The sequence below is a fragment of the Strongylocentrotus purpuratus genome, unplaced genomic scaffold (genome assembly GCF_000002235.5).
Source record: "Strongylocentrotus purpuratus isolate Spur 01 unplaced genomic scaffold, Spur_5.0 spur5_scaffold_8, whole genome shotgun sequence".
Lineage (NCBI taxonomy): Eukaryota > Metazoa > Echinodermata > Echinoidea > Camarodonta > Strongylocentrotidae > Strongylocentrotus > Strongylocentrotus purpuratus.
Window position 1 is genome coordinate 25,646,392 of NW_022145614.1, and position 27,284 is coordinate 25,673,675.

The 27,284-nt window shown below is 39.2% G+C and overlaps 1 protein-coding gene across 1 annotated transcript; it reads left to right on the plus strand.

The window, feature by feature from the left end:
• Positions 1 to 573: 573 nt before the first annotated feature.
• Positions 574 to 26,967, plus strand: LOC578047 (rhodopsin, G0-coupled). The gene is made up of 6 exons (XM_778236.5): positions 574 to 744; positions 21,255 to 21,410; positions 22,229 to 22,522; positions 22,938 to 23,184; positions 25,596 to 25,698; positions 25,918 to 26,967. The coding sequence occupies exons 2-6, from the start codon at positions 21,290 to 21,292 to the stop codon at positions 26,653 to 26,655; spliced, it is 1,503 nt and encodes a 500-aa protein (XP_783329.4). The 5' UTR covers positions 574 to 744; positions 21,255 to 21,289; the 3' UTR covers positions 26,656 to 26,967.
• Positions 26,968 to 27,284: the final 317 nt, after the last annotated feature.

Sequence of the window (27,284 nt, forward strand, 5' to 3'; positions counted from 1 at the left end):
TTTCAATGCCTTGAAAGCTCTTAAAATCTCTTCTACCGAAAAAATACAATATGTACTTCATTCTTTCTAAATATAAAGTGATAATCGGATTATGCACTATCGGTTTTTCAATAACATCATTTTCAGTCGGAAATGAGCACTCATATGTACATAAAAGCTTTTCTACTTAGAAACCTGATTCCCCCCATATTGAGAGTAGTTAATAGGCAAGAGCCCGAGGGCAAGAAAGTGCCTCAGTCTTTTTCAAGCGCAGGAAGGAGAAAACATTACTTATATTCATTGAGGTACATTGATAACTTTTTTCATGGTAGATGCAAAAAGCTGAACCACCCGAGAAAACAAGAGAAAAAAAAAATCCTCTTGGGAAAAACACGTTTAGAGCCTCGTGCTGCCCTTTGTCAATCACTTGAAGATTTTCCTCGCGTACGCCTAGGGCACAATCTCATATGGTCGAGTTAAAATAATGGTTAATTATTCTTACTTGCGTTTTTTGCCCACTGTCATGGTGATGCTGCATTAACAAATATATCTTCTCCAACACCATCTCTTACCTCTTTCGCCGCCACATATATGTGTTTTTCTCGGCATCACATTCCATTTCAAAGATGACTGTGTGACTGATGTCAGTGTTTCCATACTCTTCGAAACTGTGATTAGGTTTTGAAAGACTTGAGAGATAATTTGAGAGCCTGAATAAAAGATTGCAAGAACTTGGAAAGGCGGGGAAGCATATTCGAGAGGATAGTAAGTAGAAATATCATTTATCATTTGTATCGGGTAATACGACGAGGCAAACTGCCCTTGAGATTAAAGAGTGTTACGAGATTGCTGAAGATAGCTTTGTAATGCTTTTTGCAAAATTCATGTATCAGCTTCATTGGATTTTTTAAAAAATTCATAAGTAAAAGTAAAACATGCATGGAAGGATATTGCCAATATTGCCTGAAATTCTCTTTCGCAATACTGCTCACGCCTTGCTGAATTCTGCCGTGTCTCTTTTTACCGCCTATCATTAAATGGCTCCATTAGCTGATACTTACTTTTTATTCGGATGTATTGACAATCCGCTCACTGGAGCCACTCACTGGAGCTAGAGGGTCTTATTAGATAATCAAAAAATATTTTGATTAACTCATTTCTTTCGATTGAATATATTTTAGGTAAGTACAAAAGTATATGCTCTTATTTTGATCATGTCTTTGTAATCATTCTCATTGCGTTTACTAGAATACAAATAATGAATGGTTATGAGTTCAATAGTGCGAATATTTTCATGAGTTGAAAGATTAACATTCTTTTCAACGAGGAGTCAGCCGAGTTGAATAGAATTAACGTTAATCTTTCAACGAATGAAAATGTTTGCACTATTGAACGAATGAAAAACATTCATTATTTGTTTTTATACAACATCAGTGAAGAACTAATAGAACGTTAATCAACAAATTATGCTTTACTCCTTATATTTATTAAAGTTGGAGTCAAGCCTTCTTGATTACATACATTCAGATTGCCCTCGCGTCAGATGCACACAGGGATACGCGCACGGCAGAGTGTTACGCAGTCGGCATATAACCAAAAATGCACGGTCGTGCAATATAACATCTATTGAATATCATGTGACCAACAATCCTCCAATCAAATGACAAGGATCCACGTAGGTGTTGTATAAACAAAACTAATAATCTCACTTTTAAATGTTATATACAAAATAGCATCTGGGTGCATAGCTAATCGATTAAAGCATGTATTGCAACACTTGATACATACGAAACAAAAAGGATTTTTGAAAGGCCATTTTATAGGAGAAAATATTCGTTTACTTTATGATATATTATTAACACCAAACTTAATGATAAACCAGGCATGTTGTTGATGACTGATTTTGAAAAGGCCTTCGATTATATATCACAAGTTTCTATTCAATGTTCATGACTTTTTAAATTTTGGGTCATCACTGAAAAATTAGATTCATTTATTTTTATGAAAATGCATCTTCTTGTGTCACAGTAAACGTTTTTTGCACAGAGAGATTTACTAAAGGACAAGGGTGTCGTCAAGGAGGCCCATTATCGCAATAACTTTTTCTACTTGTAAGCGAAATATCAGCAATTTTGATTAGATATTGCAATGATTTAATTGGCTTGCATCGGGGAGAAGATAGTTTACTACTATAATACGCATGATTATGACACCATTATGACACTTAACGGTAAAAAAAAAATATTTACAGAGCGCACTGAAAATATTGGGTGATATTGAGGAAATATCAAATCATAAGATCAATATCACAAATACTCATGTGATATGGATTGGGAAAAGTAGAGCCTGCAAAAAACAGCTACTGCCAGAGCACATACTAATTCGGGTATCAGAAGGTTACTCGAGATTCTTAGGAATAGATTTTTCGGTTAACTTAGTAGAGGTTGTCAATCATAATTATACTGAAAATATTAAAGATATAAAACGCCAAATTATTTCATGGTCTAAAAGAACCTTCACTGTCCCCGTTAGAATAAATGTAGTCAAATCTTTGTTGGTACCAAAATTGAACTATTTATTGCTTACACTTCCAGATCCGAATTCGCAAATTATGAAAGACATGGATCGTTCTTTTCATGCCTTTATATGTGGTAACAAACCTGATAAAATCCGTAGAGAACAAATGTTTCAACTCTTTATAATAAAGGCAGTGTTAATAGGATTGATATTTACATTCATGCTAAATGTCTGAAGATATCAAGGGTTAGAAGATTTTTAATTGATTCTCAGTTAGAAAGCTTTCCTCATGTTAAATTCATTCTTGCCCCAAACCTATTTTTTCACTTGTATATGGGCTCATATTATTTCAGAAAAAGGCCTTAGAACCTATCATTCCCTAAGCCGTGCACCTTGTGGTCAAAACAAAAGTTGGTTGTTTACATATTTATCAATCTTTTCTAAAATACAAGGTAAAATAATGTAAAGCTCTCACAAAGTGAACAAGTTGTTTAGATGTTCAAGATGAATTTTGGGGTTTGTACTGTTACATTTCAGTCAACAATAGATATGAACATGAGGTGGTTTCAAATCAAGATTTTAAACATGATATTATATATGAAGGATACCTTGGTGTAGTGGCTTGCAAGAAGTATACTTTTTTGTTATAGGAATTATGAAACTATCATACATGTTCTTTGCCTTTGTAACTATTCTAATGAAGTATGGTCGAAATTTGAGTTCTGAATATTTCGTAAAACGGGGGAAAGGATCATACTTACAAATCAAAATAAATTGTTCGGATTTTGCGGTAGCAATAATAATGCACTCAATTGTATTCTGATGGTTGTAAGACAAGAAATACTTTTAGCCAAATAATGAAATCAACTACCTTTATTTGATATAATTTTATCAGCTGTAAAACGTTATTATGAAATGAAAAAAATACATAAACAAACAAAAATCTCGGAGAAAATAATTTGATAAAGAAATGGTTTCACATTAGAAAATATTTTGAGAGTGTTGGAAATGTGCCAACCCGAATATGGTCATGCATTTCATGTTTGGTATTTTCTTATTATTTAAAATACTAATTTGGTCATAAATGTTTGCTTTTATCTGCCACAAAGTTTTCGGTCGTGATGATTGTTATTTTTTATATATGAAAATTATTTCTTTAATTATTTGTATATATATATAGATATATATATATATATATATATATATATATATATATATATACAAATGGATATGCTGTATGATGGAATTGTGGAAAGGGAAACAAAGTTTTTTAAAAAACATTTTAAGTATAGGATCTAAAAGAAGTATGGGTAATGGCCACACTCCTTTATGCTTCGTTTCATTAACATAATCATCCATTCTGTTAGCAAATTCCTTGTCAACTGCAATTCAAACAAAATTAGTGACCCTGGTGGCAGATGATGACAAATTTCTAAATACATCTATTCATTTCTTTGCACGCATGTTTCTTACCGCACAATCTTGAATTCGATGGAATTTCTTTTTTGAAGGTATGGTATATATTTTGCGTACAGTTAACACAAAATATCGATATCCCTATAAATTTGATGTTCCTTGTGCTTTTCGTAACTCAAAAGTGAAAGGTGGCCTGGTTGAATTATGGCTTTTATTGAATACTTTTAGATGTTAGCTTTAAAGGTACTATGTCCCTTTTGCAGCCAACCTCAAATGCTGTAGAACTTTGCAGGAATTATGAATATGTCATGTATGTCCTATCTGTGAAATTTAAACGTTAGCAGTGTCCTCATAATTTATGCAAGGAAACCCGTTTACTTGCTAGACTTCACTGTCAGACACTATTGAGTGACTGACTGGCTTTTTCTTCTTTGGTTATAACATACATGAAAAGAGTTGTAAAGGGTACATGAGCATTTGTCTACATCAATAACCCACTTCTTGTGATGGCCAAGATTAAACTGATTGAATCTTTGCGCAGCATAAAACGCATATGACCATTCGGTACAATTGTCTGAAAATCAAGACTATTACTTTTGGGCTCTATAGCCCTAAAGTCGATTTGACAACTAATAGTTGTTATTTTCCCACTTCAAGACATTTTCAAGCCCCACCTTTTTTAGGGAAGTTCTAAATTAGTATTATCTTTCAAATGCAGTTGGAATTTAACTTTTTCATTTTTTGGCCTGCAAATGGGACATAGTACCTTTTATATGCCACTTTCTCAAGAAACGGAAATAGGGACAAATCAATTTTTCAAATACTTCAAAGATTACCAAAGTTAGTAAGGGTATGAATAATTTATTTGTTAACTGTATATACCACATGAAAAAGTGTGTAAGAACTCCACCAGGCCCCGGCCTTTAGGAAGATGAAAGAAGAGTGAGTTTTAAGGAAGAAAAATTATTTTCATGGATATTATACTGAGTTTGGCGGCTTAATTCTTTGACTTACTCGTCGACGGCATAGAGAGCCTTGTCTATTAATTACTTGTCTAATTAAGTTTATCCTTTTAAGCCTGACTACAAAATAAGTCCTTATTTCGTGGAAAAGTGTTACTTATATAATTTTCAGTGCAATTAATGTTAAAATAAAGAAACTTTGTATTGTAGACCGCGCATTCTTAATCATTAGGGGGCATATTATCGGGAAGTCCCCTTTTTGAAATGAAATTTTAAAAGGGTTCGTAGAAACGCTTGTCATATAACTTTTACCCCCAAAGAGCCCTTTGAAGAAAAAAAAACATATTTGGATTGTTTGCACCCTTTAACACCAATAGGGGAAGGTCGATGAAAGTAGGAAGAGTGATCAATATACGTAACTTGGTGGCAGTGGCGGATCCAGCCGGTAGCAAGAGGGGGGGGGGGGGCAATCCGTGAGAAAATATTTAGTTGCGACTCAGCCAGCTGGTGAATAAGCGGGGGGGGGGGGGGGGGTGGGTGAGAGCACTTTTTTTTTGGGGGGGGGGCTTATTCGTGAGAAAATTCTTTTTTTTGGTGGGGGGGGGGGGGGGGCAGGGGGCCAGGCCAGTCACCCCCGTGGATCCGCGCCTGCTTGGTGGATTCCACTCTATGGAAGTGGTTTAAAGTAGGTCTATTCTATTTTGAGAGTACATAGCACTATTTCAATCGTAGATTTCCACTCCGGAACGAAGTGATCCGTCATATGATTCTACAAAGATTAGATATCCGTCCCTGTACATTGGGAGAGAAATGTCGATAGAGGTAGGAGGAATGATTATCATACGGTGGGTTGGATGAGGTCGGGGAGATCGTGCTGCTTTCCAGCTCGCATGAGTGAATCTCAAAAGAATACGAAGCAACTACAAGTTTTTTTTATTCAAACAAACCTTCTCCCGCTTTCACAAAATAGAAGGGAGAAAAAAAATCAGGAAAAATATTTTTATCATGATTATACTTCTCCATAGGAATCTGTTTGCTTTTCATTCGTGTATTACCTTGTAAACGCTAATTAGCGCATCATTATCAGATTGAACAAGGCCAGCGGAAATAATATCTGATTAGAAGGGTTTTTGAGGTGAGCTAGGCGGGGGCACATGCTATCGTACGTGATCAAAATAATATGCATAAATCTAAACACATTTATACAGTACCGTAACGTGTGTCCACCATAGAGGGGGCAATGATGTCATAGAGGGGGGGGGGGGGTATATTAGATTTGATGAAATGCAAGAGAACAATACTATTTAAGTACGGGTGGATGACAGAAAGTCAGCTGACTTTTTACGATGTCTTTTCCTTCACCCTTTCTTTTTCTCCATTCTTTTCTAACATGATTAGAAAATCGTTCGGATCACGACATGCAGTACTTTATGTTCCGTATAGGTGACACACAAGGGTAATGAAACTGCCTTTGGTTGAAAGTCTTTTTAAAACTATTTTTATCAATGCGATCAAGGGCATGCGCGGGCAGCCTGTACCTACGCCATTACCTTTATCAGGTCATCAATACGGTAGACCTTGTGCGCACGATGTGGTTCACAATCAGGAGTAGCGGCATTAGATAACATGTGATCCATTTATTCGCCTTTTGCTTCCCTAAGTAATCAGAATCTATTCAGCGTGAATATCGAGGCCGAATTTAGCGCATGAGCAGAGTAAAAAGTAGTATCAAGATTCAGGAGAGAAGGTATAGACAGTGTAAAAAGGGGGCCGAGTCATCTTAGATTTTCATAATTAGTTTGCCTATAGAGAAGTGTTTTCACACATTTGAGAGAGGTTTTTTTGCCTTATCTGAAAAAGGGAAAGAAAAATTCTGAACAAGGAATCGACGTCACCACTGTCAAAGCAAGCGAAACTAACTCTCGTGTAAACAACGAAGGAGTAAGTTGACTGATTTTGTCCTTTCGAGCGAAATTGGAGCAATAGATTTTATCTGTATGGAGGGCAAGGACGCTAGATTGTGCAATACGGATATTAAACAGTGATATGAATTATTAATTATATTTTTTACGATTGGGAGGTTTGAAATAATTATACAAATATTGACGTATAAGGTGTTTAATATAACAGTTTTGGAAGGAGTTATATTTTCCCTAGGATTGTTATTTCCATAGGGAAATATATTACTCCTTTGTTGTCTAACAAATGTTGTATTGCACGCCCTAACAGTCAATTTCAGATAGCAATGGTTACACTTTTTTATATACAATAAGTAAATTGCGATCACCTGTCTTTTTTCTTTTCTCGAATGCGCTATGAAAACACAGCTGCTCAAATATGACAAAAAATGTAATTTGATTAGTTACATATAATATTAAACAATAGTGAAAAAGAAATATGTATGACAAAGAAATTGCTTTAAGGGTGAGGGAATACGTTATGAGAAATATTACTACAAGCAACATTGCAAAATCAGTCAACCTTGCCATACCTTTCTTCCGTATAGTATTCTCATGTCTTTTCGTTGTTTAATGTATGTAAACTCATGGGGGGTGTTTCACAAAGATCCTAAGTTGAACTTAACTCTAAGTTGGACCTAAAAATTATGGAGAGCCATTTGTAGCCTTAAAATGAAATATATTCAAAGGCGAAAATTCAAGTATTTTAGACTTTAAATAAATTCCACATCAAGAACATTAAAAAAATTTTGATAATAGAAAATATGAATGATTTGAATCAATATTCTATGCCTTTTAAAATAACTTTCATAAAATATTTTCAAAGATGCTAACGGCTTTCCATAATTGTTAAGTCCAACTTAGATATAAGTTGAACTTAGGATCTTTGTGAAACACCCCCCAGGTCATTCAATCTGTGGTAGCTAAAAACATACACTAAGTTAAAAATCATGACCAAAAAAAAAATCATGATTGCATTTATCTCTATTAGATATGAAATTACTACCAATCCTCAAACTCGCGATTAACGGAGGTACGTGTTTTTGGTAACATAATTTCGCATAATCTGCACCGGACCTATAGTGTGAAAGTTTAAAATAATCATAAGAACTTTATCTTTGACTTTGCAAATGCAATTGACAATCATTATCAGAATATCTTAATGACACCCTCAGAATTTTCACACCAGCTTGAAAACTTCGCTCAACAACTGACACATATAAATTAATTATTCCCATATCGATACTCTCATCTACCGAAAAGTGTTTTACAGTGGCTGCTTCGAAACCTTGGAACGATATCTTTTCATTTTTTGGCTTATACCCTTTGAAAAAACAGCTTTTAGCTAACAAAGTCAATCGAAGTATTAGTCGTGAATAAATGAATAAAAAACCAAGTCAAATTGTTAAACTACTGGCGAATAAATAAATAAAATAAAATCAAATCAAAATTCATCAGGGAAAATATATGTTGATTTTATCCCCTTTTTAATAAATATACGTGATTGATGACTAAGAATATAATTTTTCCTTGCGAACAAAATAGAAAGATTGTATCTAATGAGAAATTATAATAATCTGCAATCGGAAAAAGTTGGAAAAATATCAAGTCAAATTGTTGAGCTACTACTAGTTACTATACGGGCTGACCAGATTAAACTTTAAAAAAGCAGAAACACGAAGTTGCAAACCATCCAGAGACTCTGAATAAATTGCGTTACTTATTAATTAATTATTTCATTACAAATCTTTATTCTCAGTTTTCTTATGAAGACTATAACTGATTTTCTTATAAAATTGAAGATATTTATGGCGTATATATTCATTACTGAATGAACGCCATTAAACATTTACCAACAACAACAACAACTATACTGGCAGAGGTCATGGAAAACTTTTGTGTGCATTTATCCCCTTACTAATAAAGATACGTGATTGATGGCTACAAATGTCATTTTTCTTTGCAAACATTTAAAAAGATCCTATCTAGAGAGAAATCACGATGATTTCGGAAATACTTAGAGAATTTTTTTCCCCTCAAGTTAATGGCGTCCATTTGAGAAATTCTTTTTTCTTGTCGTTTTACTGCAATAGTCACCGAAACTTCTTCAACCGAAGAGGGGGGAAAATAGGTAGTAATAATTTAAATCGCAAATGTGGTCGAAAGCTGGAAATGTTAAACGAATCCCTTTAGAGTTTTGGAGACACAGGCTGAAGCCTCCTAAAAAACACCGAACATTCTTCCTAAAGCCCCACTGAATTACTTATAGCTACTTGCACCCTCTATACAGCAAACAATGCCTAAGTGGTAACCGATGGTCCCCCATGGTCCCCTTACCCTTATGTTAATTAAGAGCTGATTTGATGATATAACCACTTGCCAGTGACCTTACAGAGAGGTCTAATCCCCATGCTCTAAGTAGTACAGTGGGCAGTGGCGGATCCAGTTGGGGGGGGGGGGGCCGGACCCCCCCTTGAGAAAATAATCATGTAAAAACACGTGATTTTTACCTTTTTTTTTTACCCCTGGCGCTCAAGGGGGGGGGGGGGTTCACTACCCGCCCCCCGCCCCCCGCCCCCCCCCCCCACTGAGCGAATTTTTCTGGATCCGCGACTGGCAGTGGGGCTTTACGAGCTTTGATGAAACATACTGAGGCCTCCTGAAAACGCCGAAAACAGAACTTGTCGACAAATGAACCGGGCCGCGTAATCGCCAAATGGCACCTTAATCGCCAGATGCCAGATGACAACACAGATAAAAGCACCTGCCTTGATCCAGGTAGATTAGTGAAAGGAAAAAAGACATAAAGAAAGGGGTACGACGTTGGGGGGGGGGGGGGGGGGGTGGGGGGGTGGGGGGGGGGGGAAATAAGACTTTTCCTCCTAAGATGCTCTTCTGTGAACAACCATTAAATACCTTTATTCACCATAAGTTTGCTGAAGAGAAAATGGATACTTAAAACTAAAAATTGGTAGGAGAATTCTGTAAAATCTGGGGAAGGAAGAAAGTATAGGGGCTCTTCAAAAGACAATTCTTGATATAGAGGCAATTAAAGATATGTTTAAAAAAATATATATAGATATCATTTATTTGTATGATCATTTTGGATTAAAAAAAGACAACCGCAATAAATATATCATATTCTGTTGCCTGCTCCACTTTATTTATTTTTGGGGTTTTTTGCGGGGGGGGGGGGGGGGTTGGCCCCCCCCCCCCTCCGGCAAAAGAACTCTGTATCTGCCATGGAATGGGGATACAAAGAAGATCTACCTCCAGAGAAATTAATCGTGTGGAATAAAGTATGCTCATTACATATCACAAGACCCACCTGACTAATAATAATAATGAGCTAAGAGTAGCCTGGGGTCATATAATTAATGGAGGTTGCGGATTGCGGGTGATTTGTATTAAAAATAATTCATTGGGAGGTCGAAGTGTCTAACCCAAATGCATCGTTTTTACAGAAATAGGCATGACGCAAATGATGGGGAGTTATGTAATGATTTGCGTTGTGAAAATACGTATTGATATAGCGACGTTTTCATAACTTGTATCATATACCTCTCTTTAGAAATCTAGTCATCTGATTGGTCGACATTGGAGTCGTGATTTTAGCCATTCCCGTAAAGAAACGAACAATACCAGTACCATATAAACGTTCATGAGTGAGATTCCCGCAAGATTCTGGGTACCGAGAAAATAGTAAAATTTTGCTGCGATCCCCATTGGTTTACGTGTAAAAAAACTTAGTTTGTGCGAGCGCGGATATCATACAGTGCTTCTTGTCTGCGACTCACAAATGATTGCAACATTCAGTCATCTTTCCAGCGAAGATTAACAGACAGTGTCTCAGATTTGTCGTGATGTTTTAACCAATCTTTACTAAAAAAAGGATAAGGTAAGAACTTTTGGTAGATTTTTGTTTCAATTCGGTATTTAAAAAAAGACATGGGAGGTCATGGGAGGATGCAACGTCCCCTTGAGCCTATAAGACAGCCAAGCCTCTCATAGCAGTCGATTATTTATACCATAATACAAACTAATACAAATAGACAACTTAGCTGACAGAATATCAGGCAGTGGTTCTCCGAATTTGGTGGTGGCGGTTGCCCGAAAATTAGCAATTCGGACATTCTTGGAGGTAGCTAGCTCCTTACCCCCGCTTCTTACGCCTATGATAGTTCTAAATTAGAAAGAACGAAATACTAGTATATTCAATGCAACAGTGCAGCAAAAAGGCCACTTAATTCAGCTCATTTGCTATTGCCCATAATAATGATCCCCATCGAATCTATTCGAGTGTCATTTTCACGACGCAAAGTAAACTATTCTCTGTTAGATGAAAATGTTCTGACTCAGAATTATTGCCCTCTTCATTAATTCGCAACTCATTTGCAATAGATCATATATTTTCAAAGCTATTTGAATGTCATTTACACGACGGAAGGTTTGTATGTGTTAGACTCCTGTTAACTCTAATTATTTGCATTTTTATTAATCCACTTATAGGAATTTCATGTGCAATTGCCTAAAAATCTCCAAATTGATTTGAATGTCATTTTTCATGACGCAAAGTAAACTTCTTCATGTGTACATTAATTTATTCGAATAGGACGTCCTTCACATTTTATCGGCATTTGAATCTGTACTGATCCAAAACTAAAGGTTATTACTGAATTTGAATAACCTTCATCATGGTTTGCACATTGTTTGAAATGCGGAAATGAGCCACTCATTTTCTAGACAGAAGTAGATTATCCGTTAAATAATGTTAACCGTTTCTGTTGACTGTTCCTGCAAAGTGCAGTGGTGCCTGGAGAAAGAGGCTCGCTTCCACGACGCTAAATAAACTTCTTTATTCGTTCAAAAAAGACGTTTTGACTTCTCTCATCCGCATTTGAATCTGTATCGATCCAAAACTAAAGGCTATTATTGAATTTAGATAACCTTCATCATGGTTTGCACATTGTTTGAAATGCGGAAATGAACCATTTTGTAGACAAAATTAAATTATTGCTGAATGATGTAAATTGTCAACCGTTTCTGTTGACTCTTTCCGCAAATCATATAAGTTAGTGCCTAGAGAAAGAGGCCTAGGCTCGCTTCGCGAGTTTGCCTCACACAGGGGAAACTCGAAATTGGAGAAAAAAACCCCCACTGTATTAGGGGTCTACCCCCGTCCCTCTACGAGTAATCGTTAGAGTATAGGAAACAAACCTCACAACAAGGGTTTAATACGAATCATCGGGTCATCGCGTCCGGTCGGGTGGTCGTGTTACACGACCTTTCGTGAAACGTAAGCGGAAGATCAGGTGAAGATGCATGGTTAGAACGTGAACTTTGGTAGATATAGGGTTTTCACAAAGTGTCGGGTAAATTGGACCTGCGTTGAACATTATAACGGCATTTGTGTTGATGACTCCAAGTAAGTAATGTCAAACAGTAAAATACTTAAAGGTAATACAAAGTTTTGGTATAGGGTGATGAATTTGGTTCAAATGAACATATTGGAAGCATAAGCGATCCTACAATATTAAGTAATCGTTGTCGCGGTTCAAATCGAGTCTAAAATTATGAAATTGTAAATGATAAACTCTTTATGTTGTATAGCTCCCTCTCAAGGTCAAGATATTAATTAAGTTATAAAACAATGTTTCTCGACTAAAATCGACCGATTAGCTATTCCCGTTTGGAAATTATATATTTCAACTACATATTCTGAGATTTTCATTGTCGCAGCTACTATTGTACGGCCGTAGGCGCTATTTGAAATTTATCAAAATTTACCGGGAGCAGCGGTAAATTATTATATTCAATTTTTCTCGAAAGCAGATGTTAGGGGCTAAGTTTTCTAGTACTTCTAATACACCCACAGGGGCATCCAAATATATGAAAATTGTAAAGAATCACTATCCACCCATTTTTTAAATTTCCCAAAACTTTGTATTACCTTTAAGTGTCTCGCTCGGTTTTCACTATCTTCATATAAGCTTGATACTGGTATCAAAACATCCAATCCAATCCAGGAATTTATAAAGCGCCAATATCTAGTTGCTTAATCAAAGCCCAGCCCCCCCCCCCCCACTCCGAGAACGGACGGACCCCATGCGTGTTACCAAAATGTCCGGTAAAGGGGTACTTTTCGTGCGACGAAGTCCGGCCCGAGAATTGTAAAAAAAAAGGGTGTATTAACTTTTCACCCGGAGATTTCTTTAAAAAGGGTTTTTTTTTCTCTTTTTTCTCTCATCTCTTTGGACTCCTGAGAAATTATTCCGAATTTAGGGGGGGGGGGGGGTATATCGAGCATTTTTCATGATTTAGGGGGGTCTCCAAGGCAGGAAAAGCCCGCGAAAAGCCCGCGAAAGGGGGGTTTGGAAATGTGGCAGTCCTCAGGTAGGGGGTGCTTTCAAAAAGAGGGAACAAGCATAATTATGCGTACCCTAAATAACACTGAGTGGGGGGGGGGGGGGGGGGGAATCAAAGGCGCTGATGAGACACAAAAACAAAGTGTCTGTTCAAGATTCTAACTGGGAAAGACAAAAACAAAAGAGCAGTGACTAATTGTAAGCATGCAATATCAGGGGCGTAAATCCGTACTGAGGAGTGGGGGGGGGGGGGGGTGATCGGCGATAGCCATCACATACTAGCACGAGCACACGCCCACACTAATGTACGCAAGCGCGCGCGATCTCGCACGCACAAACACACAACACACACACGCACACACACACGCACATAAACGAACAAACAACAAACACTATTAGAGAAAGACAATTCGTTGTACCGTTCTCGAAAATAATCCTCGTCTGAATTCAATTCCCCCCTCCCGCGCAAAGCGCGGAAGTAGAAAGAAGACGATTCGTTGTACCGTTCTCGACTTCTAATCCTCATCTGAATTCAGTTTTTCTCTTCCCCCCTCCTGCGCGAAGCGCCTAAGCTTTTACGTTTCATTAAATCATTAGAGAAAGAAGACGATTCGTTGTACCGTTCTCGACTCTTAATCCTCATCTGAATTCAGTTTCCCCCCCTCCCGCGCGAAGCGCGGAAGGTTTTACGTTTCATTAAATCATTAGAGAAAGAAGACGATTCGTTGTACCGTTCTCGACTTTTAATCCTCATTTGAATTCAGTTTTTCCCTTCCCCTTCCTGCGCGAAGCGCCTAAGCTTTTACGTTTCATTTAATCATTAGAGATAGAAGACGATTCGTTGTTCCGTTCTCGACTCTTAATCCTCGTCTGAATTCAGTTCCCCCTCCTCTCCCGCGCAAAGCGCGGAAGCTTTTAGTTTCAATAAATCATTGGAGAAAGAAGACGATTCGTTGTACCGTTCTCGACTTTTAATCCTCATTGGAATTCAATTTTTCCCTTCCCCCCTTCTGCGCGAAGCGCCTAAGCTTTTACGTTTCATGAAATCATTAGAGAAAGAAGACGATTCGTTGTACCATTCTCGATTCTTAATTTCTTTAAAAAGGGGCTGGGTTTTTTTTTCTCTCTTTTTGGACTCCTGAGAAATGTAAAAAGGAGGTTATAAAATATCTTGAATATCATAGAAAAATTGATCAAATCCCGAGATTAAATTCCTGAAATTCCTGCTAGCTTTGAAAGCTCATTCAGGATTATTTCATTTTGAAAAGAAAAAGCATTGGCCCCAGTCCCCCTCGATCGACTAGAGCTCACCTGAAATTGGGGGGGGGGGGGGGGGGGGGTCTCCAAGACAGGAAAAGCCAGCGAAAAGCCGGCGAAAGGGGGATTCAGAAATGTTGGCAGTACTGAGATAGGGTGGGGGGGGGGGGTGCTTTCAAAGGGAGGGAACGAGCATACGCGTACCCTAAATAACACTAAGTGGGGGGGGGGGGGGGGTCGGGCATCTACTGTACATGATTGCACTTTTTAAGCGTTCGCGCGCTGGCGCACTTTACGTCTGGGCTATAATAATACCTTGCAAAATAACGAAAAATTATTCTGAAGTTTATGAAGTGCTTGTTCGCGCACGTCGCGCAACTAGGCTATACAGTTATACATACATTAAAAAAAACAACTAATTTCTCATGCATTATGCTAAAATTGAAACAATCACATTTTTTCTTCTTCTTCTTCTTCCTTTTTTTCTCTCTTTTTTGGTAATATCAGGGGGGATGTTTGTACAGGCCACCCCCTACTTCAAGCCAGGGGGGATGCAGCCCCCCATCCCCCGGGATTTACGCCCCTGTGCAATATTAAATAGGTATGTATTTAGATTGAATTGGACAAGCGACGAATGCAATTAGTTGATTGAGGCCTACAGCAGTTCTGACAGAATACTTCTCAGGTCGTCTTATTCGACAATGGCAGCTGCTCTCGAATAAATTTAACCAATTGACTTCACTTGTCTCCGCAAAAAACGCGTTCAGTCGGGGGATTTAAGCAGGGATCACAACCAACTAGTCTTACCCTCTAAAACCCCGTGTGATATACTAGTACACAAGAAAACTATCTAGATTGTGTTCTTGTATTTCTCTTTTAAATCTTCGACAAAAAAGGACCTGCAAATGCGAGTTCTTTCTAACAAACGTAATGAATTAGCTGATTGCAGCGCAAGTCAGAAACTGTAATGTCTCTCCTGTCTAATTAAACTGTTATTTAACCGATAGAATCTCTCACGTGGCTACGTACGTCACAAGAGAATACACTCGTTAACGAATAGGGTACCAGATGTGGGATTTGATCGATAGAATCTCTCACGTGGCTACGTACGTCACAAGAGAATACACTCGTTAACGAATAGGGTACCAGATGTGGGATTCGATCGGCACCCTGCCCCACGGCGCCGATCTCTGGCAGGTGCAAGCTAGGGAGCGTTGCATCGTCAAATCTCCATTAAAAAAAAGATTGACAAGTTACCATCGTAGTGGGGATAATAAACGTTCTCGGTGATTAAATAATGTTTGTAGACGTCAAATGGGGAAAAAGTAACATCTGCTTGTGTTGATTGAATTTCAGAACTGGTCACTTTTTCAAAGTGAGCTAGTTTGCGATTACGATAGCTTTCTGAATGTGGGAACCTTGTTAAAGGTACTATGTCCCATTTGCAGGCCCAAAAAATGAAAAGGTTAAAATTCCAATGGCATTTGAAAGATCATACTAATTTGGAACTTACACCAGGAGCGATGTGTGTATACCTCTGAGAGGGTAACATTTTAAACTTTCATGGAATGTAACTTTATAATCTAAAGCAAGAAATGTAAAAAAAAAAAAAAGCACAAGCTTGCAGAAATATCGGAATGAAATGGTATTTCCTATGGCATTACTTTGTTTGTAGGATTACTCTTTTCTGCGAAGGAGCGCAGCAAGCGAGCAACACAAATTGAATATTTTGTATTTCAGAAAATACAATTTAGTATGGTGGCCCTGAAGGGACATCGCGAATAGACTAAATCGTGAAAAATATGCGATAAAATTCACGATATCGTCAATTTTATCGCATATTTTTCACGAAGAAATTCACGAAATTGACGATATCGTGAACTTTATCGTGAACTTTTCACGATGAAATTGACGATATCGTGAATTTTATCGTGAAAAGTTCACGATATAAAGTTCACGATATCGTCAATTTTATCGTGTACTCTATCGTGTACTCTATCGTGTACTCTCCTGACGGGCGCTTCGTAAACAAAACCAGCCCTAGCTGGGGGAGACAGAGAGAAGGAAAAAAGGGAAAGGGAAAGAGAAGATAAAAGGAAAGAAAGAATAATAAGAAGAAAAGAGGGAAACGGGGGGGGGGGCGAAGGGCTCTTGCCTCCTCCTCACTCCCCCCCCCCCCCCCCCGCCAAAAAATAAATAAGGAGAGAGAGAAGGGAAAAGGAAAGGGAAAGAAAATATAAAAGGAAAGAAAGAAGAGGAAGAAGGAAAGAAAGAAGAGGAAGAAGGAAAGAGGGAAACGGGGGAAGGGCGAAAGGCTCTTACCTCCCCCCCCCCGCCAAAAAAATAAATAAGAGAGAGAGAGAGAGAGAGAGAAGGGAAAGGGAAAGAAAGAAGAGGAATAAGAGGGAAACAGGGGAAGGGCGAAGGGCTCTTGCCTCTCCCCCCCCCCCGCCAAAAATAAATAAGAGAGAGAAGGGAAAGGGAAAGAGAATAAAAAAGGAAAGGAAGAAGAATAAGAAGAAAAGAGGGGCTCTTGCCTCCTCCCCCCTCCCGCGCCAACAAATAAATAGGAGAGAGAGAGAGAGAGATAGAGAGAAGGGAAAGGGAAAGGGAAAGAAAATATAAAAGGAAAGAAAGAAGAAGAAGACGGAAAGAGGGAAACGGGAGAAGGGCGAAAGGCTCTTACCACCCCTCCCCCCTCCCGCCATAAAGGGAAAGAGAAGGGAGAGGGAAAGAAAATATAAAAGGAAAGAAAGAAGAGGAAAAAGAATAAGAAAAGAGGGAAACAGGGGCGAAGGGCTCTTGCCTCCTTTCTTTTCTTTCTTTTCCTTTCTTTCCTATTCTCCCTCTTTTTCGTTTTTCTCTTTCTTTCTTCTCTTTCCCTTTCCTTCTCTCTCTCTCCCTTTTATTTATTTTTTGGCGGGGGGCGGGGGGACGAGGCAAAAGCCCTTTGCCCCCGTTTCCCTCTTTTCTTCTTCTTCCTCTTCTTTCTTTCCTTTTATCTTCTCTTTCCCTTTCCCTTTCCCTTCTCTCTCTCTCTCTGATTTATTTTTTGGCGGGGGGGGGGGGGAGGGGGGGGGGGCAAGAGTCCTTCGCCCTTCCCCCGTTTTCCTCTTTTCTTCTTCTTCCTCTTCTTTCTTTCCTTTTATCTTCTCTTTCCCTTTCCCTTTCCCTTCTCTCTCTCTCTCTGATTTATTTTTTGGCAGGGAGGGGGGGGGGGGGGAGTGAGGAGGAGGCAAGAGCCCTTCGCCCCCCCCCCCGTTACCCTCTTTTCTTCTTATTATTCTTTCTTTCCTTTTATCTTCTCTTTCCCTTTCCCTTTTTTCCTTCTCTCTGTCTCCCCCAGCTAGGGCTGGTTTTGTTTACGAAGCACCCGTCAGGAGAGTACACGATAGAGTACACGATAGAGTACACGATAGAGTACACGATAAAATTGACGATATCGTGAACTTTATATCGTGAACTTTTCACGATAAAATTCACGATATCGTCAATTTCATCGTGAAAAGTTCACGATAAAGTTCACGATATCGTCAATTTCGTGAATTTCTTCGTGAAAAATATGCGATAAAATTGACGATATCGTGAATTTTATCGCATATTTTTCACGATTTAGTCTATTCGCGATGTCCCTTCAGGGCCACCATAATTTAGGGCACTAAATACACAGGAAATACTTATTTTTAATGTTTCAATAGACATGTTCTTTATGTTTTCAGAATAATTCCTAAAATAAAAAGACCTTCAGATTTCCTTTTCAAAAGATGTATTCATCATAATGCCAAGGATCGAGCGCAGTGACCGAGATATATTGCATTATAGGACACTTTTACATAATATACTGGCCAGTTTAAAGGGAAGTTTGAGTCTTGATTAAGGTGAAAATGATTTGTGACTCTTCCCATCCATTTTACGTCAGCTTGGACAAAGATGACAGAAAAAGGGTCCCGGGACATAAGGGGTGAAAAGCTTGGACCAAACGTTCATGCCACATGTATGAATAGTCCACTATACACATTTCTGTGTGCATGCAGTGAACGTAGCTTTGAGCAAGAATGAGTCAATAATTTCGAATTATTTCAATTTTTAAAACCAACCTTCCCCAATGCTTTCAAGCAGAGCTTTTTCCACACTGCAATTGCACGATCGAACTCAGTATCATCTTAAAGCCTTTAATAATGATGGAATAGAATTTGTAATTGATTGAAATCTCTCAGAGACAGCTAGAAAGCTTCTGCGCTATGGATAAGTTTTAATCCGAAGGAGATTAGGGATTGGTTACGGGAGTATCGATTCGGTTATAAAATGGATTTAGCATTCTGTGGCGATGAAGTTTTCTCAAGGAAATGACTTGAAACCACAATAAACATCTCACGAGAGGAACGATTATGTTTGTCTCGTGGGCCTTCTGAAATTTCTCGTTCAGTTTAAAACCGCGGTGTTGTTTTTTAATTTTTTATAATAGGGCCATCTTAAACAAAACGCCATTTTGAAGAAAAAAAATCGTCTATTTTGTTTTGTTACCAATTTACACTACTGGGACAAACCATGAAAAACCTAGGAAGTTTGATCATGCCGGCTTTTTTGTGAGTAGTGCGCACGCGCGACTCGTCTGTGCCACGCATGCCCTTCATGCGTTAGCGCGGAAGCGAAGAGTGTCACGTGACGAAAAACCGGTTTCTCAACCAAGTCTGCTTTTAAAGGTAAAGACCAGTTATGGTCATGCGATTGCATTGTGAAAGAAACGTTGTGGAATCGATCAGAAAAGGTTGATCATCTAGCATCTAGCATCTGCAAGGTTCTGGAATCATCAAAATGATAAGAAATTTGGCCCATTCTTCGTAAAGTTACAAGCACTATACACAGAAAGATGTATATGGGACTACCCTATATCTCTCACAGACCATGAGAGAAACAAATTTACCAAATATATGAATTAGTAGGCGGTTTCCCGGCAAATTTGTTATCATCATGTATTAGTCAAAACATATTCTTTCACATGATTGGTAAAGAGAGCTTCCACTTCATTTTTTGAAATTGGGGCGTTTACAATACTGGTCTTTACCTTTAAACTGCAACAAATCACTTCGGCGGCATTTTAACAAACAAAAAAACACACTCCAGAGGTGGGTTTTTCGTCGCGTTTTCCGGTAAAAGTTGCATTGCAACTATCGGCGAATTAAAACGGGAATGTGAGAAAACCGACGATTTTTGGTTGCAGTGTAAATGCAGCTGTTTTCAAACGCTTCACACTTTAGCTAATTAAGTGAATAAGCGTTTGGCCTTTGTTGTGCGAAAAAAAAACATTGACAATTTGAAACGGCCAGGGTTTTCAGCTTCATGTCAAAATGAGCCTTAATATTAACGAGACCTGCATTGACGATCTTGATAAATTGCTTGCCATCACCAAGTCCCTTTTAATGCCCCCCCAAAAAGTTTTACGTTACCATTTTTTTAAAATTGCAGGCAATTTTACTTGCTTTTTAAACGACTTGGCATGGAAGATATATATGAAACTTTATCCTCAGCAACACTTTTTGATTGCAATTATAATATGACTTTTGTCATCTTATGCTTTTTTTTGTTGAGCAGTTATGCTTATTACATTTCCTATCTTATTGCGGAGGATATTTCGCTTAATTTATCATTTTTCGTAGGTGGGCGAGAAGCATGATACTTTCTGACGTCTATAATACTACAGGAAATGATTGATACATTATTAAATTTATCTAATTTTCCTTTGGGATTTGGAAGGATATCACGATGATTTTCGTCCTACACCTTTGTTCATGATATATTCCGTACTTCATGCGCTTTCTGCATGATGTGACGGGGAGAAGGTCATGAAAATTGACATCCTAAATCATGAATATTGCATTACTCGCATCAACAGGCTGCGCTTAAATATTGATTCACGATGCATATTTGAGGCGTTGTGCATGACAAACTTCGAGTTCGAGTTCGCACTGGGGAAAAACAATTATCTGCCGACGTGAACCGCGTTTTCTGCATGTTGTGGCTAAAGTCCTGCATTTTGTAATCCCATGGCGATCATTTCAGGACGATTGTACTAACATTTTGCTTTTATGCAATTAAAGCGTGTTTTCTGCATGATCTCTAGATATCTCTACTCTCTGATGTAGTGCCATTACAACTTTCTGTTTATACATTGTCAAGGCCACACACGAATGTATGTCGGCTGTGAACCTCTCCGATCATTACGGTTAAAAAACATGCTACAGTCTTATGTTTTATCAGATTGTTTTGTTTATTCCTAGTAAAGCTACAGACCTTAAAACATAGCAACAACATTCTCCATCACCATAAATCAGCAAGATATAAATGAATGAGTACAAAAACTGAAGTAAAATGAACAAATAAATAAATGGTCTATTGCACTGTGTACAATAGACCTGTCTTGGATCAAGCATCCTACATCCACAAATTGGACAGGTAATTTAACGTTTATATTTCTCAAATAAAATCACCAGACATTTTTTAGAGTGATTTTATTATTCGATGTAGAAAATAGCAAAAATATGACCAAATATAACCTAATGATAATACACATTAATTTATATGGATTAACATGCGAGAGGTTATAGTCTCAAAACATTGTTTTGAAACCAACTTCTCTCATATACCTTCTTGATCCTCCAAATAGCTTAATACCAAAACATCCCAGTTGGTTATGTCAAAAGAGTTTCTTTAATTTTTAATTTCAATTTTCAAACGTTTTTCAAGTTGACCCTGAAGATTTACGAAATTTGTTGTTTCCCCCCATTATTCTTTATTTACAGAGCGAGACCACTCATTTCGTGCGGATTCGACCACAATGAATTCTTTTTCCGAGGAAAGTTACGTCACAGACCCTACGACCACGCAGCCCACTCTCTTCCTCACTCCACTCAGTCAAACCGGATATCTGCTTACCGCCCTCTACCTGACCTTAGTCGGTAGGCATCATTTTCATTTTCTTCTTTCAACACGATCTCAAAGACCTTCGAAAAATTGAACTAAAGCAATTTCAATAGCATTGCCCATGAACCGAAATGTGTAATAGGAACAGGATTTCTATGATACACGTTTATACAAAAGGATGTAGAAAATTAGCCTTTGGTTCATTAAAAAAAGTCTTTGAGATAAATGTGATAAGTTTGTTGGACCGCTGAAGAGGTTTATATTTTCCCAAGGGGGTACATTTTCACGAAGCGCACAACGCTGAGAGAAAATATGATCACGAGACAGATACATCTGTATAATGATAACGGGTTCTTATAAACTTTCCAGTGCACAAACTAGTCCAATCACATTCAACATTTGCATCCTACCAGGTTCCCATTTAGCACCAGGATGGAGAGGGGTAATTTAGATAATGCTTTCCTCATGAACATAAGTTCCGTTCCAGGGCTCCAACCCTTGAGCTTTGTATTGTCATTGAACTTAATCTACGACACCTCTACACACTATGAACATGACGGACAAAGAAAGCGGACAAAATATACAGTTCCTCATTCTACCCTCAACAATTGCTGTGGTAGACAAAGGAACATCCCTTCACTGCTAGTATGTAATAATGTGTAGAACAGGTGAATTTGCATGTGACACCTGTTCTACACATTTTTACCTAATGGCAGTGAAGGGATGTTCCTTTGTCTACCACAGCAATTGTTGAGGGTAGAATGAGGAACTGTATATTTTGTCCGCTTTATTTGTCCGTTATGTTCATAGTGACATTGACCGTTCCTTTACCTATACCTTTGATCAATCACAGGAATCGTATCCACCATCGGTAACATCACCGTCCTTTGCGTTCTCTGTCGGTATGGCACATTCCGGAAACGATCTGTCAACATCCTCCTGATGAACATGGCCGTCAGCGACCTGGGTGTGTCGGTAGCTGGTTATCCGCTCACAGCGATTTCCGGGTACCGGGGTAGATGGGTGTTTGCGGATATCGGGTGCCAGTTTTCCGGCTTTTGCGTCTATGCGTTGTCATGCAGTACGATCAGTACCCACGCGGTTGTTGCGATTTACAGATACATCTATATCGTCAAACCATACCATCGTAAGTATTTGCAGGGACATCAGTTTATTTTCAGGGTGGTAGGGGGAGGAGAAGAGAGAGAGAGAGAGAAAGGGGAATGGGGTATGGGGTTGAGGGAGGCATCACTCGAAAGCATGTTCCAATGAAACCAACATGCTATTGATCTTATTTTTTTTAGACAGGAGGAATTCATCATTTATCTACCAAAGAAGAAACTAATAAAACCTCTAACTGGAAAATTATAGCTAAATGTTGATTGGCTAAGGGGAGGCGATGTCACACCTCCCATTTAAAAAATGCTCTAGGGGCGTCCCTGAATCCTGCCATGGATCATGTAGAAGAAAAAAACAACTAAAAATGATGCAAACCGCAGAAGGCCTCACAATCCAAATTGATGTATTGATTATCTCATTTTATTTGCACACCACAAACTCAGGTCCGAGACTTTCGTCGTCCACGAGTTGCTTAGCCATCTTGTGTATCTGGACCTTCACCCTTTTCTGGACTATCACACCGTTCTTTGGATGGAGCAGCTACACCTACGAACCATTTGGCACGTCGTGCTCGATCAACTGGTATGGGAAAAGCCTTGGTGATTTAACGTACATAATATGCTGCGTTGTCTTCGTTTTCATCATTCCAATTATCATCATGCTTTACTGCTACATTGGAGTGGCTAAAAAGTGAGTTCTGATAAAAGTGTGTATATAATATTATGGACAAGGGGTTCAAGGTTCATGACAGTAAATTACTTCATCCTCTAAACCTTTGGTCCATGGGGATGGCTCTACAGGCACTGTATCCATGTACTGTATGTGTTCACTTTCAACGGCCTCGTCTAAAGCTATGGTCACAACTCAGAGCGGCGACCGACCGGTGTGTAGCCTGCTCGGTCGCCGCTGGAATTTAGGCATCGCCAAACGATTTTTGGAGAAGTCGATCAGGCTGTAGAGCCCCAGCGATGCCTGGGCGGTGCTCTGTCAATTTCCCGTCGGTCGCCGGTCGATTTCAGGTCATAACTGGGCGAAATCGGGGAGTTTCTCTGGGCGGCGTCCCGGCAGTGACCGACTGATTACCCACCGATTCCCGAGCGGTCTCTCACCACGAGGCTAATTTTAAAGAAATTGCCCGGCGGCCGGCAGATGATCGGCGGGGCACCAAAATCCGCTCGATGCTCTGACGATCGCCGCCCGGGCATCGACATAATCGAGCGTTCACCGTCGAGCGATTTATGTCAAAAATCGATCCGCTACGTCAAAGGCTGCCGACCGATTTTGAACTCGGCGCCCAGTGACCGACTGATCTCCCAGCGTGGACCGGGCGGCGACCACTCGGCAGCCGTTGACCTGGCGGTTTCAATTGTTGACCTAAATCACTCGACGGCGAATGCTCGATTAGGTCGGTGGCCGGGAGAGGACCGCCCGGGCACCGAGCATATTTTGGGCGACGAGTGAAAAGTGAGCAGGCGCCGCCGAATTTTAACTCCGCGCCAAACTTCAGCGGCGACCGAGCGATGCCCTAAAAACAAGTGGTGCCCGGGCGAAATTGGCTAAAACTCGCCGCCCGGCCGCCGACTAGGATACTTTTTGGGGTTGTGACCACAGCTTTAGGGCAGTTCCGCCGCCAGGTAAAAATGTTAGAAGTAAAAAGGTCAGAGGAATAAAAAAAATCAGAGGTAAAAATGTCAGCGGTAAAAAAGTCAGAGGAAAAAATGACAGGGTAAAAAAAATGTGCTCTCAGAAATGAGGTAATAATAGTTATTGTTCTATACCTGAAGAATGCATTGGAATAGAAAACTGATTTTCTTTATCTCAGCTCGAAATGGAAATGTGCAGTGGGCAATGTGCAGGGGGGGGGGGGGGGGGCAAAATGGAAACACCTATATCTACATTGATTGTGTAGGATTTTCGCTTAAGGCGTTTTTTCTCTCCCTTGCTTGCCTTTTTAACCTCTAATATTTTTACCTGTGGCATTTCTTCACCGAACCTGTCACAAGGTAATGAAGAATTCTGAACAAAATATATTTATATTCAATGTGTCTTAATGTTTCATTTCGTATTTGGTCTGAGGAAAGCTCACAGGTAGTTAGGGCACATAACTTGATATATTCATCAGATATATACTAAAGTTCTAGGTGTGGTTAATGCCGTTAGGGACAATAGTTTGGAGTTGCCGCCAAGCCAACAAGCCCTCTCTTGTATTTCAGGGGACACGTTTTTAGAGGACACATGGTGTCCTCCGTTAACGAGACACGTTATGCATCAGTTAAAGGTACTATGTCCCATTTGCAGCCAACATCAATTGTTTTAGAACTTTGCAGGAATTATGAACATGTCACGTATGTCCTATCTGTGGAATTTAAACGTTAGCAGTGTCCTAATATTCAAATTATGCAAGGAAACCCATTAACTTTCTAGACTTCACTGTCAGACACGTTTGAGTGACTGACTGACTTTTTTCTTTGGTAATAACATAGATAAAATGAGCTGTAAAGGGTAAATCTGCATATATGTCTACATCAATAACCCAATTCTTGAATTGGCCAAAATTAAACTGATTAAATCTTTGCGCAGCACAAAACGTACTACCATTTGATTCAAGGGTCAGGAAATCAGACTTTTACCTTAGTGATTGCAATCACTGAAGTCGATTCGACAACTAATGATCGTTATTTTCCCACTTACAGATATTTGCAAGCCCTTTCGTTTTGAGGGCGGTTCTAAAGTATTATCTTTCAAATGCCGTTGAATTTAACCTTTTTATTTTTTGGGCCTGCAACTGGGACGTAGTACCTGCATCACCTTTAAGCTGCTCTACTGCAAATCTGTAGCAAAATTGACAAAGGTAAATTATTTCAAACCAGCGACAGCCTTGGGACGAAATCATCACTTTCCCAAAACCTCACTTTCCTATAACAAAATCAAATTCAATAATTCAAATCTCAGCTTCCGATGAGATTCAGTCGTTTTCAGCTCAGAAAAATTAACTGTAAATGAATGAATGAAGCTTAATTTGTATAGTTACCATTGAACAATGAATGTGGGTCTGTATAAAGTTGGAAGACATAATAATTCACGTCCCTATTCGATCACAGAATCAAAGGCATAGACCCACTGCGGACTGAGGAGAGAGATATCGCTGTTGTGTTTGGAAGACTACGTAAACACGAGACAAAAATTGATACACGTGTGACAAAGGTAAGGGACAAAGGACAGGAAATCAAGCTTTGATAATTGGAGTGACACTGTTGGTGCATAATGTATATAGCCATTTACTACGATTTTATCAATACAAATATACAAGATAAAATTTTCAGATTATAAATAGATGCCAAAATATGAAATGGATGTTACTCATATAATATTTCTTGAATTTTCCTGCTCATGTGGATTTATTTCAATGATCTCTTCATTCAGATATGCTTCATGATGATGGCGAGTTTCATCGTGGTATGGACACCGTACGCTGTTGGGAGTATATGGGCGTCTAAAATCGGTAAAATAAGTGCGTCCGCTTCGGTGCTCCCGACCATGTTCGCCAAGAGCTCCTGCATGATCAACCCCATCATCTTTCTTACATCAAGCTCCAAATTCCGGGCTGACCTCGGCAAGTTGTGGAATCGCCCGTCATCACCAGAGCACACCATACGAGTCGAGGAGCGCTCAAGGGAACAGCGTTCCTTCTTCGTCCGACAGAGCGCCCTCCCCGACGCCATGGTAAGCCGTTCAGCTTCTGTCTACTACGACAAGGAACGGATATACATTGGCGAGATGCGTGCGGCCAGCATCCAGAAAGAAGCAGATCTCCTGCATCGTGATCCTGAGGCTATATCTATAGCGTCCTCCACGAGCTCTAGCCTGCAATTTGTCCTCAAAGATCGGCAAAATCGCTACAAGAAAAAGGCGGGAGAAGCAAGCAAGAAGGGTTCAAATATCCTCCATTTTCCCTATGACGATACCGAGGGAAGTATGATAAACAATTTGATGAGGCCAAGGTCCCATTCAGTCACTTCTGACAATATCAGCAGAGTTTTCGCGCCGTCACTTAAGAGACCGACTAAGAAAAGATCCATGTCTCATCCCGACATTCCTAGTACATCTGCGGACATTTTCACCGTGAGCCCTACTACCATTAAAAATCTACAGAAACAGTGATATGGCAACAAAGTGTATGGTTGTGTCTTTTGGTTCAAGTACGCGAGTTCTCAGAAAATAGGGATGGTCTAGTCAATAAGTATGGAGTACATGGTGCGGGTTTCGAAAACCTGCTACTGTTTACAGTGCTATTGTCCTTTGGCAAAACATTAATCTACATATTTTGCCAATCTCCACCCAGGTAAATGGGTACTATGAAGGAAAAAAAATCCTTGAATGTTTGAGCAACTCATCATGGTAGCATAGCTACATCTAGCTGGGGTTATGCCATGACTCCAGTGTCCTTAGGTAGGGTCTCCCAGTTGCGGCGGAGTGACTTCCAAAGTGAGGGGGGGGGGGCATCAACAAAAAGGGCACCTACAAAGGAAAGTCTCAAGGCGAAAATATACAATTTTTTAGACATTGGTATATATATATATATACCCCTACATTGTGTTTACATTATTAGGGATGATTTTTAATTTTTTGTTTCTCTTTATACATCATACAATATATTGCTTGAGCATCATTCTTTGCAGTTTGGTGCGATGGTCTGAATGTTAAATTGTGAGCGAGCGAGGACAATTTTGAAGATTTGTGAGGTCGCAGTGCGAAAAAAAATTACATCTTATAAGGAGGAAAATACCCAA